Source organism: Dictyostelium discoideum (genome assembly GCF_000004695.1).
Source record: "Dictyostelium discoideum AX4 chromosome 1 chromosome, whole genome shotgun sequence".
In the NCBI taxonomy this organism is placed as follows: Eukaryota; Evosea; class Eumycetozoa; order Dictyosteliales; family Dictyosteliaceae; genus Dictyostelium; species Dictyostelium discoideum.
Window position 1 is genome coordinate 4,768,680 of NC_007087.3, and position 14,463 is coordinate 4,783,142.

The 14,463-nt window shown below is 26.6% G+C and overlaps 6 protein-coding genes across 6 annotated transcripts; 2 read left to right on the plus strand and 4 right to left on the minus strand.

The window, feature by feature from the left end:
• Position 1: 1 nt before the first annotated feature.
• Positions 2-2,376, plus strand: lkhA (leukotriene A4 hydrolase; the record flags this gene model as incomplete). Its single annotated transcript, XM_641674.1, has 6 exons — positions 2-208; positions 360-556; positions 674-848; positions 927-1,144; positions 1,239-1,319; positions 1,434-2,376. 6 exons carry the CDS (start codon positions 2-4, stop codon positions 2,374-2,376), a joined length of 1,821 nt encoding a protein of 606 aa, XP_646766.1.
• Positions 2,377-2,583: 207 nt separating this feature from the next.
• DDB_G0271080 (hypothetical protein) lies at positions 2,584-2,817 on the minus strand (the record flags this gene model as incomplete). The annotated part of the gene is made up of 1 exon (XM_641675.1): positions 2,584-2,817. One exon carries the CDS (start codon positions 2,815-2,817, stop codon positions 2,584-2,586), a length of 234 nt encoding a protein of 77 aa, XP_646767.1.
• A 327-nt stretch (positions 2,818-3,144) lies between these two features.
• Positions 3,145-4,153, plus strand: DDB_G0271082 (hypothetical protein; the record flags this gene model as incomplete). Its single annotated transcript, XM_641676.1, has 2 exons — positions 3,145-3,148; positions 4,014-4,153. The coding sequence occupies 2 exons, from the start codon at positions 3,145-3,147 to the stop codon at positions 4,151-4,153; spliced, it is 144 nt and encodes a 47-aa protein (XP_646768.1).
• A 635-nt stretch (positions 4,154-4,788) lies between these two features.
• Positions 4,789-6,417, minus strand: DDB_G0270400 (hypothetical protein; the record flags this gene model as incomplete). The annotated part of the gene is made up of 1 exon (XM_641677.1): positions 4,789-6,417. The coding sequence occupies one exon, from the start codon at positions 6,415-6,417 to the stop codon at positions 4,789-4,791; it is 1,629 nt and encodes a 542-aa protein (XP_646769.1).
• A 657-nt stretch (positions 6,418-7,074) lies between these two features.
• On the minus strand, positions 7,075-7,636 carry DDB_G0270804 (hypothetical protein; the record flags this gene model as incomplete). The annotated part of the gene is made up of 3 exons (XM_641678.1): positions 7,075-7,180; positions 7,219-7,309; positions 7,591-7,636. The coding sequence occupies 3 exons, from the start codon at positions 7,634-7,636 to the stop codon at positions 7,075-7,077; spliced, it is 243 nt and encodes an 80-aa protein (XP_646770.1).
• Positions 7,637-8,128: 492 nt separating this feature from the next.
• On the minus strand, positions 8,129-14,225 carry wimA (hypothetical protein; the record flags this gene model as incomplete). Its single annotated transcript, XM_641679.1, has 2 exons — positions 8,129-9,344; positions 9,463-14,225. The coding sequence occupies 2 exons, from the start codon at positions 14,223-14,225 to the stop codon at positions 8,129-8,131; spliced, it is 5,979 nt and encodes a 1,992-aa protein (XP_646771.1).
• Positions 14,226-14,463: the final 238 nt, after the last annotated feature.

Genomic DNA, 14,463 nt, shown 5'->3' on the forward strand with positions numbered 1-14,463 from the left:
AATGGATCCATCATCATTATCAAATCCACAAGAATGCAAAGTTACTTCATTAAATTTAGTATTATCAGTAAACTTTGAAAAATCACAATTACAAGGTTATGTTGAAGTTGCCTCACAAATTGTTAAAGAAGGTACTGAAAGTTTAATTTTAGATACTAATCAATTAGAAATCTCTCATTGTAATGATGTTACTTCAAATCCAATTAATGTAAGTTTATATAGATTTAAAAAAAAAAAAAAAAAAAAAAAAAAAAAAAAAACTATTATTATTATATGTATGTGTGTTAATTACTTACTCTTTTTTACTTTTTACTTTTTTTTTTTTTTTATTTTTTGTTTTTTTCTTGTTTTATTTTTAGTTCAAACTTTCAGAAGAACATAAAGTTTTTGGTAAAGCATTAATCATTTCAATTCCAGAAGGTTTAAGATCAGTTGGTAAAGAATTCATTGTTAGAGTTTATTATAATACCACTGTTGATTCAAATGCATTACAATGGTTAACTAAGGATCAAACTGCTGGTAAATTACACCCATACCTTTTCTCACAATGTCAAGCGTAAGTGTTTTTTTTTTTTTTTTTAAAAAAAATGGATTGGATTGGAAGTGGGGAAAATTGAAGGAAAAAAAAAAAAAAAAAAGGAATAGTAAACTAATTCATAATATTTTTTTATAGTATTCATGCAAGATCATTAGTCCCATGTCAAGATAGCCCAAGTAATAAAGTTAAATATCAAGCTGAAATCACAGTTCCAAAACCATTAACTGCTTTAATGAGTGCTTTATCAACTGGTAAAACTGAATCAACTGATTCAAGTGTTTTCACTTTTACTCAAGAAATTCCAATCCCAGTAAGTTTTTTTTTTTTTCAAAAAAAATACCAAATTAATTACTAATTATTAATTTTTAATTTTTAATTATTTTTTTAGACTTATTTAATTGCAATTGTTGTTGGTGATTTAGAATCAAGAGTAATTGGACCAAGATCAAAAGTATGGTCAGAACCATCAATGGTCGCAGCAGCTGAATATGAATTCGCAAACACAGAGAAGTTCATTGCTGTTGGTGAAGATTTATTAACTCCATACGTTTGGGGTAGATATGATATTCTTTTACTTCCACCATCATTCCCATATGGCGGTATGGAGTAAGTTTTTTTTTTTTTTCATTTTTTTTTTTTTACCAAACCAAATTTTAATACTGACATTTTTTTTTTTTCTTTTTTAATATTTAAAATATAGAAATCCACTTTTAACTTTTGTTACTCCAACTTTATTAGCTGGTGATCGTTCATTAGAAGGTGTTGTTGCTCATGAAATTGCGTTTGTATTAATATTAATTTTTTTTTAAAAAAAAAAAAAAAAAAAAAAAAAAAAAAATAAAAGAAAAAGGTGTTTTTACTAACTTTTTTTTTTATTATAATAAATTTATTTTAGTCATAGTTGGTGTGGTAATTTAGTAACAAATAAATATTGGTCAGAATTCTTTTTAAATGAAGGTTTTACAGTATTTGTTGAAAGAAAGATTCTTGGTCGTCTTTATGGTGAAGAAATGTTTGATTTTGAAGCAATGAATGGTTTGAAACATCTTCATGATGATGTTGATTTATTCACACATAAACATCAAGAAGAATTGACAGCATTAATTCCAAATCTTAATGGTATTGACCCAGATGATGCATTCTCATCTGTACCATATGAAAAAGGTTTCAATCTCTTATGTTATCTTCAATCATTGGTTGGTGTTGCCGATTTTGAAGCTTGGTTAAAATCATACATTTCCAAATTCTCTTATCAAAGTATTGTCGCCACCCAAATGAAAGATTATTTCATTGAATATTTCACAGAGAAGGGTAAATCCGAGCAAATCAGTGTTGTAAATTGGAATGATTGGTTCAATAAACCAGGTATGCCAATTGAACAAGTTGTCTTTGTTTCCCCAGCTGCTAAAGTTGCCAAGGATTTAGCTGAAATCACTTGGATCAAAGATCAAGGTGTCAATGCAACCAAAGATGATATTAAATCATTCAAAACTCAACAAATCATTCTCTTTTTGGATACTCTCATTCATTCAACCTCTGAAAAACCATTATCAGTCGATGTTTTAGAGAAAATGGATTCTCTCTATGGTTTCACCGATGTCGTTAATAGTGAATACAAATTCAGATGGCAAACATTATGTCTTCACTCTGGTTTAAAGAGAATTGAACCAAAAGTTGTTGAATTTTTAATCTCTCAAGGTCGTATGAAATTCGTTAGACCACTCTATCGTGAATTAAATAAGGTTAACCCTGAATTGGCTAAATCCACTTTTAATAAATACAAATCTCAATATCATATTATCGCTTCAAAGATGGTTGCAAAAGATTTAGGTTTATAAATGTAAATTAATAAACTCTTTTTTTTAAAAAAAAAAAAAATAGTAAATATTTCAATAAATACTTAAGTTTATAATAAAGCTTAGATAAAAAAAAAAAAAAAAAAAAAAAAAAAAAAATGTTTTCCAAAAATTTTTTTTAATCAGTTTTTAAAAACTTTGCTACTATATTTGTATTTTTATTTTTTTAATTTTTTATTATTAGTACACCTATTGACATAATAGTGTTTCAAGTTCTTTTTGGTGATCAGGTCTTAATTCAGTTTTTATTTGTTTCAACTCTTGGGATAGTGATTCATCCTTTGGTGAAAATAAAAGTAAACCAGTTACTCTTATAACTTCACTTATTGAAAATTTATATTCTTCATCATTTTCTGATTTTGAAATTTCTTGAAATTTATTTAATATTTTTGATAAATTATTTGAACCTGATGAATAATTCATTTTTATTTTTTTTATTATAATATTTTTTTATTTTTATTTTTTTATTTTTATTTTTATTTTTTTTTCTAAAACAATTAATTATATATGTTAATACTAATGTAATAATAATTAAAAAAAATAATAAAAGGGTAAAAAAAAAAAAATAATTTAAAAAAAGAAAAAAAAATAAACAAAAAAAAAAAAAAAATAAAAATAAAAAAAAAAAAAATAAAAAAAATTTAATTCTTTGATTAATAAATTTGTGAATATATTTATTTTTAATTTTTTTATATTTTTTTATAATTTTGAACCACATTACCTCATATGTAAATTTTACCCCTAAATCAAATGTGTTAATAAAAAAAAAAAAAAAAACATTGAATATCAAAAAATTTAAAAATAAAAAAAAGTTAATATATTTTAGAATTTTTTATTTTTATTTTTTTATTTTTTATTTATTGATTAAGAATAATAGTTTGAGAACAATAAACAATATGAAATACAAAATGATATAAGTAATTGAAAAAATTGATTCTTCCAAAATAAAAAAATAAATAAAAAAACTTATAAATATTTGGATTCTTTCAATTGTTTTTTTAAATTATATCCATATTACTATTATATTTATTTGAAAACTATAAAGGAGATGTACTTTCTATGATTATGAACTGCAATTAAATATAAAACAAAATGAATTAAAAAATGTTAATTTACCCAATTTTTTAAAAATAATATACAAAAGCTGCGCATCTCTTATTAATTTCAAAATAATATTAAATAATTTAATACCCAATTTTATATTTTTTATAATATTAAATTTATTTAATAATAAATAAATTAATTATTTTTTTTTTTTTAGTTAATTGAAATTTTTTATTTATTTTTTATTTCATAGCAAATAAATATTGTAATAGAGTAATAGAGTTTTAAATACCCTTTATTTACCTTTTTTCTTAATTTTAAATAATATTAAATTTTAAAAAAAAAAATAAAATAATAAAAAAAAAAACAAAACTTTATAAAGTGAATGAATATCATTATCATCTAACGCAATTAAATCATTAAATGGATATAAATGTTTAAACTCTTCACCAGAATCACCAATCTAAATTGACTTGTCCAAAAATTATACCAAAATCACCTCAAATTCAAACGAATAACAATAACAACAACAACAATAATAATAATTTAAGAAATAATAAATCAAAATTATTAAGATCAACAATTTCAAAACTACCAACCTCACCTCAAACAACATCATCATCATAACCAACAACAACAACAACAACAACAACAACAACAACAACAACAACAACAACAACAAGAACTTCTACTACAACATAAAGAACAACAATAAATTCAAAAATGAATTCATTTAATAATATTTATTAACAAAATAATCCAATTAATTCACCATTTATATTAAATGATGAAAAATTCAAATTTTAAATGATATTGAACCAATTTCAAGTGATCCATTATTATTATTACCCACTACTAATTCAGCAATTTCATCAAATAATTATAATAATAATAATAATAATAATTTAACAAAGAAAAAGAAAAAGAAATCAATAATTTATATTAAATTATTAAATCCAATTAAAGTTATATTATCATTCTCATTTTTTAGAGATGGATTTGTTGGTCATTCAAATTCAGATTTCGTTGGTATTTTATTAGAAGTTGTTGGTGTTTTGTTTTGGTGTTTTAGATAGAATACCATTATGTTTAAATGCATTGATATTGGAGCATCCATTCTTATTGGAACTTTTGTTTGCAATTAGAATTAAATCACCACTTTTATTTGGTACTGATATTCTTTTGGTTGAATATAATTTCCACGAACAATCATAGGGTCACTACAATTTGGAAACAACTTTCAAGGGTAGATTCAAAAATTCAGATACCACCAAATAATTACGGTCACTTACTTTCTTTAAAAGTTCACGCATAACATCATTTGTTGATTCATTTTCCACCACCACCTCTTTATATTTTTTTTTTTTCAGCTCTACTTTTTTTTAATTTTATTGGGGTTTCTTTTTTATCAGACTTTTCTTTCTTTTTCGTTGCTTTGTTTACCACCACTTCTCTTGGTCTTGATTTTATTGGAACATTTTTACCAGTTTTTTTCTTTTTCTTTTTCTTTTCCTCTTCCTCTTCTTCTTCTTCTTCCGATACGGATTCAGATTCAGATTCAGATTCAGATTCGGATTCAGATTCGGATTCGGATTCGGATTCGGATTCAGATTCGGATTCAGATTCAGATTCGGATTCAGATTCAGATTCAGATTCCTCTTCTTCTTCTCTTGGTCTTTTTTTATTTGTTTTTTTCTTTTTCTTTTTCTTTTCTTTCTCTTCTTCCCTTGGTTTTTTTTTATTTGTTTTTTTCTTTTTCTTTTTCTTTTCTTCATTTGTTTTATTTTTATTGAGGACATTTAGTAAACTTTTTTGTAAAATTTGTTGTTGTGCTTGTTGTTGAGCTGCTTGAATTTGTTGTTGTAATTGTTGAAGTTGTTGTAATTGTTGAAGTTGTAAATGTTGATATGGTTGAGGAATTTGTGATAAATCGATACTATTTGTTGGGGGTAGAGTGTTATTTGTGTTGGTTGTTGTTGTTGTTGTATTATTATTATTATTATTATTACTATTATTATTATTATTATTATTAGCAATTGTTTGAGTAAGTTCTTGTATGGTTGACATCATTTTCTCTTGCATGGTTGACATCATTTTAACAAATGACTCAATATTAATTGGATTTTCTTTCGAGCCAGATGTCACCGCCACAGGGTTTGAAACTGGAACCAATCCTGATTCAGTCTCGGTTATTATATTTTGAATAATATCGGTATTATTTTTTTCTTCTGTATCTGCCATTCTTTCTCTCTCTCTCTCTTTCCCTCTCCTCATCTTTTTTTTTTGACATCTATAATTATCACATTCATCACAAAAAGTTTGAATGTGATTCCATTGGGAGTAAAAATATAATTTTTTTACATTTCTATCCATCGACCATCGTTGATAGTGTTTGGTACCATGTGCTTTTCTAAGAACAATTTCAGCATCACTATCACTTACAACACATTCTCTATTTTTTTTTGAACTTGAAAGAAAAGGTACACCATATTCTGAATTAAAACCAATTGAAACCAAATCATTATTTTTAATAAATTTGATAAAGGAATTAACCTGAGTGTCCTTGATAAAACCATAACGAATTAAATACTCTTCAATTTGTTTTGGTAATTCTTCTTTTTGTCTATTCCATTGTTTAATATCAACACCAATATCATCCAAGAAAGAATATGCTCTAAATACTAATTGATAATAATCATATTTAATATATTTATATGTTGGTTTAATATCTCCTGTATATTTATCTTGTACTATTTTTGTAATTTCATCTGGAGATAATTTTGATTCATAAATTTTATTATTAATTTCACTATTATTATTATTATTATTATTATTATTATTATTATTATTATTATTATTATTATTATTATTATTATTATTATTATTATTATTATTATTATTATTATTATTTTCACTTCTTGGTTTTTTTCTTTCTATAATAATTTCTTCATCATTGTTTTCTTCATCATAGTTTTCCATTTTTTGAATGATATTTGTATGAAATAAAGGGCGGAAAAAAAAATTAAAAAATAAAAAAATAAAAATAAAAATAAAAATAAAAAAAATAAAAAAAAAATAAAAATAAAAAACCAACCCATTTTTTCTAACCCATTTTCAAACCTAAATTTCAATTGGAACTTCAACAAATAATTTAATTTTTTAAGTTAATTAAATAAAAAATTTTATTTTATTTTATTTTATTTTATTTTATTTTATTTTATTTTATTTTATTTTATTTTATTTTTTCCCATTTTTCTATTATATGCTGCTGTTACTTTTGAAAGTGGTCTAACAACATTCAAAAATGTTGCAGGAACCCAATCTTCAATTGTTGGTTTTTTATCCCCTCTGGCTTATAGCATTCATTTCAATAATGGAGGTGTAAAGAATTATATCACTTTAATAACAAATCTTCGTATTCTCCTTGTTAAACGAATAAAGAATAGTTACTCATTCAGATGGTCTTCAACTTTTGAAAATATTAAATCTTGTGAAATCACTCCAGACGGTTTACTATTACACTTTGAACATCTTCAAAGATGTGGATTATAGATCTCAACATTGTATTCATATCACAAAACCTGATCAATTCTCTATCTCAACTTTATTTAATTATTAAAGAACAAATTTTAAAAATTAAAAACTAAATTTATTTACTACCATACTAAATTTTTTTTTTTTTTTATTTTTTGGAGAATTCAATAAAGAATATAATAATGGTGTTTTCAAATAAAATATTTGTCTTTTTTTTAAATAATAAATAAATAAATTGACGCATACCCACCCATCCAATCCATATGCTTGATACCTAAAAATACTAAATTTAAAATATTTATTATTATTCTGTTTTTGCCTAAAATTTTATTTTTTTCTTTTTATTTATAATTATATATAATCCTTTCCCTATAAAATATAAAGTATTTATAACTTACCTTAAAGTTCAATGGACCACCACACCTAATACATACATTAACAACTACTTCACCTAAAGACCACATGTTGACGCATACCCACCCATCCAACCCTATATGGTTGATACCTTTAATACTAAATTTAACTTAGTAGAAAAATTGATTTAAGTTATTCAAGAAGAAGACAATGATGAAACCCAATAATATGATAAACTATTTTAAGAATCAAATAAATATAGACTTTTTAATTCACAAGGTGGAGTTTTTAATGTCGGTTTATCTCCCATAATTTTTTATAAAAAATCACCAATAGCGTTTCATTAAAGAATCATCATATTACATTTTTTTTTTTTTTTAATAAAAATATAAGAATCTATTTAAAAATCAGTAATTTAAATTAAATTTGGAAATTAAAAAAAAAAAAAAATTCAACTGTGTAAATGAAGCAAAGTGATTACAAACAATATAAAACTATTTAATTGAAGTTTTTTTTATTTTGTTTTATTAAATTATTAATAAATTAATTTTTTTTTTTTTTTTTTTATTTTGGTATTAACAAATAATATTATAATAAGTTAAATTTTATTAATTTGTTTTTTGTTAGATTTACAAAAAATAAATTAAGTTAAATTTTTTTTTTTTTTTTTTGTTAGATTTACAAAAAATAAATCAAAAAAAACTTAAAGTTTTGCTAATTCAAAAAAAAAAAAAAAAAAAAAAAAAAAAAAAAAAAAAAAAAAAAATTAAATTAATTAAAAGTATACTATACATTTATTAAATTATTGTTGAGAGTTAAAAAATATTGGAGGTGATTGATTTTGATTATTAAAATCTTGTTGTTGTTGTTGTTGTTGTTGTTGTTGATTATTAACGTCATAATTTGCTGATGGATCAAAAGCAGGCATCATTGGTTGTGGTTGAGGTGGTTGTTGTTGTTGTTCGACAATAGCAGCAGAAGGATCAAAAGCAGGCATGAATGGAGTAAAAGTTGAAGTTGGTGGTTTTGGTGGTAACGATTGAGAGGAAGAATTATTTACACCACCAGTATAAACTGTTTGATTGAGAGTATCAACATATCTTGGTTTTCTTCTTGTGTTTGGACCACCTGGAGAAACCAAAGAGTATTTATTTACACCTGGTGGTTGAGATGGATCAGATGATGGTGCACCACCACTACCACTACCGCCGCCACCACCACCTGAAGGTAATCTTGTAGAGGGTGAAGATGATAATACAGAAGGAGGACTGGCATTACCACCACCACCAAATGGTGGAGGAGTACTCATACCATCAGTATGAGATGGTGAATAAGATTCAGTTGGTGGTGGGGGTGGTGGTTGACTAGCGGCGATTGCCTCTGCTTCTTTGCCTCTTTCAACCCATTTACCTAATTCTTCATTATAGTAGAAATCATTATTATTATCTAAATTGATTTCTTTGGTCTTTGGTTTCTTTCTCCAAAATAGGCCAGCCAATAAACCGGATTTAGTTTCATTTGAATTTTCATCTTTTGATGGTGATGAAGGTGATGCTGTATTATCAGAAGTTGATGATAAATCAGAATCAACTTTGTTGCTGCTATTATTATTAGTTGATGATGCTTTTGGTTTTGTACTGAAAGAACTATAGGAATCTTCATCATCTTCATCTTTTTTAAATGGTAATTTAGAAGCAGAAATTGGTTGTGATGGTGGTTGTTGTTGTTGTGATTTGGTTGGTGTTGAAATTGGGGTTGATGAACCAGTTACAATTGAAGGAGGTGAAATCATTTCATTATTATTATTATTAGCACCAACAGTTGGTACTTGTCTATTACTACCACCTAAAATCTTGAAGCCTTTTGTAAAGATTGAAGGAATCCATGAACCTGATGCTGATAATTTATTATTTGATGAGAATGATGTAATTCTCTCTGCAAATGTATCTAATTGATAAATAAAACATGGATTTGAAACTTGATGATTCTTTAATAAATGTTTAATATGATTTAAATATCTTTTTTTTTTTAAAAATATAAAAAATTAAATATTAATATTTTAAAATATAATAATAATAATAATAATTAATAATCAATAATTAATAATTAATAATTAATAATAATTATAAAACTTACTTTAATGATAAATCAACTAAACCTAAATCACATAAATAAGTTGCATAAATAAATTTATAAACGAAAATGATTGGTAAAGAATATTGTGAATTACCTAATATTTTAGAGAATTCATAAATTTCAGATCTTTGAAGTGATTCACTTGTAATGAAATGTTTATCAATTTTATGATCACCACCTAATAATACAATTCTACTTCCTGGATTATTTATTGGTCCAAATTGATAATCAGCTAAAAGGTAACAAATATGTGCAGCTTCAATACGTTTTTGAACTTGCCAAATACAATCACCAATCTCTCCAATAACTTTACAACCATTTGCTTTACCATTAAATAATAATGTTGCAATATTTTCTTTCCAACTATCTAAGAATGCACCATTATTATTATTGTTATTATTATTATTATTAGTAATACCTTGTGGAATATCTTTAAATAAATCACGAGTATTACCAGAATAAAGAATATAGAGTGTTTTTAATGGTGAACCAGTTGGTAATGAGGAATTGGTAAAGATTGACATTGTACGGCCATAAACTTCAGCACCTAATTGATGAGCTAAAACTAAAGCATGAGACCATAACTCATTGTCCAAAGCAAATTGATGAGCAGCAATGATATCACCTTGAGTCATTAAAGATTGAACTCTATTCAAGAGTAAACTAGAATCAGCATCGGATCTACCAATATTCTTTTGAGTTGGTTGGAATAAAGTTGGTGTAGTTTTATTATCGGATAAAAGTGATTGAATTGATTTTGCAACCGATTTATCATCCTTATCGGAGCTATTCATAAGATTACCATAGTTATTACATAATATCTTTAAAAGTTCCCAAAGAATAGTCGATGCTTCAGAATCTTTTGAACAAAGTTGATCTATTTTACCAGATGCAATATCATGAACACGTTCACTAATCCATTTGTTTATAGTATCCTTTGATGATGATGAAGTTAATGGACCTGGGAACGTTGATAAATTATTATAAAATGTATTATGTCCAATCAATGATTTAATTGGTGATATTTGAATTGAATATTTAGAAGTTTTAACTGTACCATCTGGTTGAGTTACTTGAATACCAGAATTTGATTTAATTGAAACAACTTTACCACCAAAACCAAATGCAAATACTGGATGTGGACGTGAATAAAATGGAATACCACGTTGATGTGCATCATTACCATTCCATGATGTTGATCTTGCATGATGGAAGAAATTATTATTATTATTATTATTATTATTATTATTAATTGGCATCATACCTTGTTGTTGTTGTTGTTGTTGTTGTTGTTGTTGTTGTTGTTGTTGTTGTTGTTGTTGTTGTTGTTGTTGTTGTTGTTGTTGTTGTTGTTGTTGTTGTTGTGGTGGTGGGCCGTTAAACATTGAATTGCCACCATTATATCCTTGATAATTATTGTTATTGTTGTTATTAAATTGATCATTTGGTGAAATGGGGAAATGATTTGAAAAATCTGGTAATGAATGATTTCTAATAACTTGATTACCACCAAATTGTGATGATGGTTGTTGATATTGAGGTGGGATTTGTTGATTAGATGATGACATTGGAATTGATGGTGATCCAATACCAACATTATTATTAAAGAATGGAATAGCTCCATTGCTACTATCCAATGATGTATTATTTTTATTATTTAGTTGTGGTGGTTGATGTTGTGGTGGTGTGTGTGGTTGTGGTTGATGTTGTGGAGGTGGTGGTGTGTGTGATTGTGGTGGTGGTGGTGCCATATTTGAATAACTATGATGTTGATGTTGATGTGTTGGATTAGGTGTTCCAACACGTGGTGATCCTTGAGCTACACGTGGTGATCCTTGTGATGGACTATGAGAAAATGTTGGAATGATCATTTGTGGTGGACTATTAATAACTGGAATCATTTGTGGTGCTTGTTGGTTATTATTGTTATTGTCGGATGATGGTACACTACTACTTTTACCAACACTACTACTTTTACCAACACTACCACTATTATTTGAAGAAACTGGAGTAGGTGGAACACTATTTACTGAGGGTATCATTGGATTTGGTTGGGTACCACCAACTTGTTGTCTCAATAGTTTAGAGAATTGATCGGATGAATCAGCTCTTTGATGATTAATTGGTGGTCTACTTGATACCGATCCTGATGATGAATGTAATGGAATCATTGGTGGTGACATTGCATTACCTCCAAATGGGGAACCAGATGGTGAATTACTAAATGGAATCATTGGTGGTGCTTGTTGAGCTGGTATTGGTTGAGAAGTTGATGAAACAGGGTTTGCAGATATATGTTGAGATGGTGGTTGTGGTTGTGGTTGTGGTTGTGGTTGCGGTTGTGGTTGCGGTTGTGGTTGGTTCCAATAGTTATTTTGTTGTGGTGGTTGTTGTGGCGGTTGTTGTGGTGGTTGTTGTTGTTGTTGTTGTTGTTGTTGTTGTTGTTGTTGTTGTTGTTGTTGTTGTTGTTGTTGTTGTTGTTGTTGTTGTTGAATTGAATGTGGTGGAGAATATTGGTTTTGGTATTGATTTACCATTGGTTGTTGATTTAAAGGTGGAGATTGATATTGATTTTGTTGTGTAGGTGGTGATTGGTATTGATTATGATATTGACCCATTGGTGGTGGTTGTTGGAAACTACTATTGTTGTTGTTGTATTGTCCCATTGGTGGTGATTGATATTGATTTTGATATTGTCCCATTGGTGGTGGTTGTTGGAAACTATTGTTACTATTACTATTATTATTAAAACCAAATTGTTGTTGTTGTAGTTGTTGTTGCTTTTGTTGTTGTTCAAATTGTTGTTTTTGTAACATTTGTTGTCTTTCGTATTCTTGTTGTTTTAATAGTTGTTGTTGTCTTTCGTATTCTTGTTGTTGTAACAATTGTTGTTGTCTTTCATATTCTTGTTGTTGTAACAATTGTTGTTGTCTTTCGTATTCTTGTTGTTGTAACAATTGTTGTCTAGCCTGTTCCTCTTGTTGTTTTCTTAAGATTTCTTCATTTCTTTTCTTTTCTTGTTCCAATTCTTGTTGCATATTTAATTGATCAAAAAAGTTTGATCCATCATCGATTGTCATTGAACCAAATAATGATGAAACTTCATTAGTTGTTGATCCACCTCCAAAAAATGATGACACATCTCTCTCTGGTTGTTGTGGTTGTTTAAAACTACTAGAACCACCTCCAAAAAATGATGATACATCTTTTTCGGTTTGTTGTGGTTGTGATTTAGTTGGTGTTTGAAGAGGTTGTTGTGGTTGTTGTTGTTGTTGTGGTGGTGGTGGTTGTGTTTGTTGTTGTGGTTGTGGTTGTGGTACTTGTGAAACCATCTTTGGAGTATTACTCGAAATATTAAAACTTTGGAAAATATTACCACTTGGATCATTTTGTGATTCCATCTCTGGTGGTGCAAAGAATGAAGAAATATCTTTTTCTACAACTGGTGGTTTATTGGTAATTGGTGATTGTTGTGTTTGTGATTGTTGTTGTTGTGTTTGTTGTTGTGGTTGTGGTTGTGGTTGTGGTTGTGGTTGTGGTTGTGGTTGTGGTTGTGGTTGTGGTTGTGGTTGTAATTCTTGTGATGCACTAATATTATTAAAGAAGGAAGAAGCATCCTTTTCCTCAGCTGCAATTGCAGATGTAACAGAAACTGTTTCGATGCTATTTGCGCTACTATTTGTGTCACTATTGGTTGAATTGAAGAATAATACCTCACTATTATTAACATTATCATCTGAGCTAAAGAATGAAGATATCTCCTTTTCCTTCTCACCACTATTATTATTATTATTATTATTATTATTATTATTATTATTATTATTATTATTATTATTATTATTATTATTATTATTATTATTATTATTATTATTATTATTATTATTATTACTATTACTATTATCATCATCTCTCGAAATATTTTCATTGTTATTAATTATGTTGTTCTCATTATTATTATTACTGCCTTCTGTAGTTGTCACTATTGGCTCAGATTGCGCAGGAGTATGTTCGTTTGAAGAAGAAGTTGACAAGTTTTCATTTTCTTGATTACCACTATTATTATTATTATTAGTATTATTGTTATTATCATCAATATTATCAATATTATCAATATTATCAATATTATCAATATTATTATTATTAGGTGATGTTTCGTCGTCATCTTTACCAACTATACTATCGGATAAACTATTGACAACATTATCGCTTACTAAAATTGGGTTCTCGATTAAACTATCAACTATACCAATGTTACTACTATCACTACTAAATTGATGTTGGTGTCTTTGATGTTGTTCAATGATACTATTTTGATGTTCAATGACTTGGTTTTGGTGTTGAATTACATCACTTTGTAATTCAATGACTTCGTTTGGTTGGATTAAGTTTGAAAATGGTTGTGTTGGTTGTTCAGTTTTTGGTTGTTCATTTGTTATACCAACACCACTATCACTTGAATTGAATGAATCGAAAAAACTTTGATCATCTTGTTGGTGTGGGGGTGATTCAATATTTGTGGTTGTATTTGTAGAATTTGAATCTTGTTGTCCTAATGACTCAAATAAACTTTCTCCATCTTCAAAATGTGATGTTGGTTGCTCTTGTTGTGTTTGTGGTTGTGTTTGCTCTTGTTGTTCTTGTTGTTGTTCTTGTTGTTGTTCCTGTTGTTGTTCCTGTTGTTCTTGTCCAGAGCTTAATGAATCGAAAAAATCTATTTGTGGATCAGGTTCCCCAAAAAATAATGATGAGTCTTGATTTTCCATTACTACCTGAATTTATTTATTAAAAAAAAAAAAAACTTAATTTTTTTGAATTAATAATTTTATTTTTAATTTTAAAAAAATGAATAATTTCAAAATCTAATAAATAAAATCTAAATAATTTAAAACCTACCCTTCTTTATTTTGAAATCTATATTTCAAAATATTTTTTGTTTTTATTTTTTTTATTACTATTTATTTTTTTATCTTTTTATTTTTAAATTGACTAGAAATCCAATCT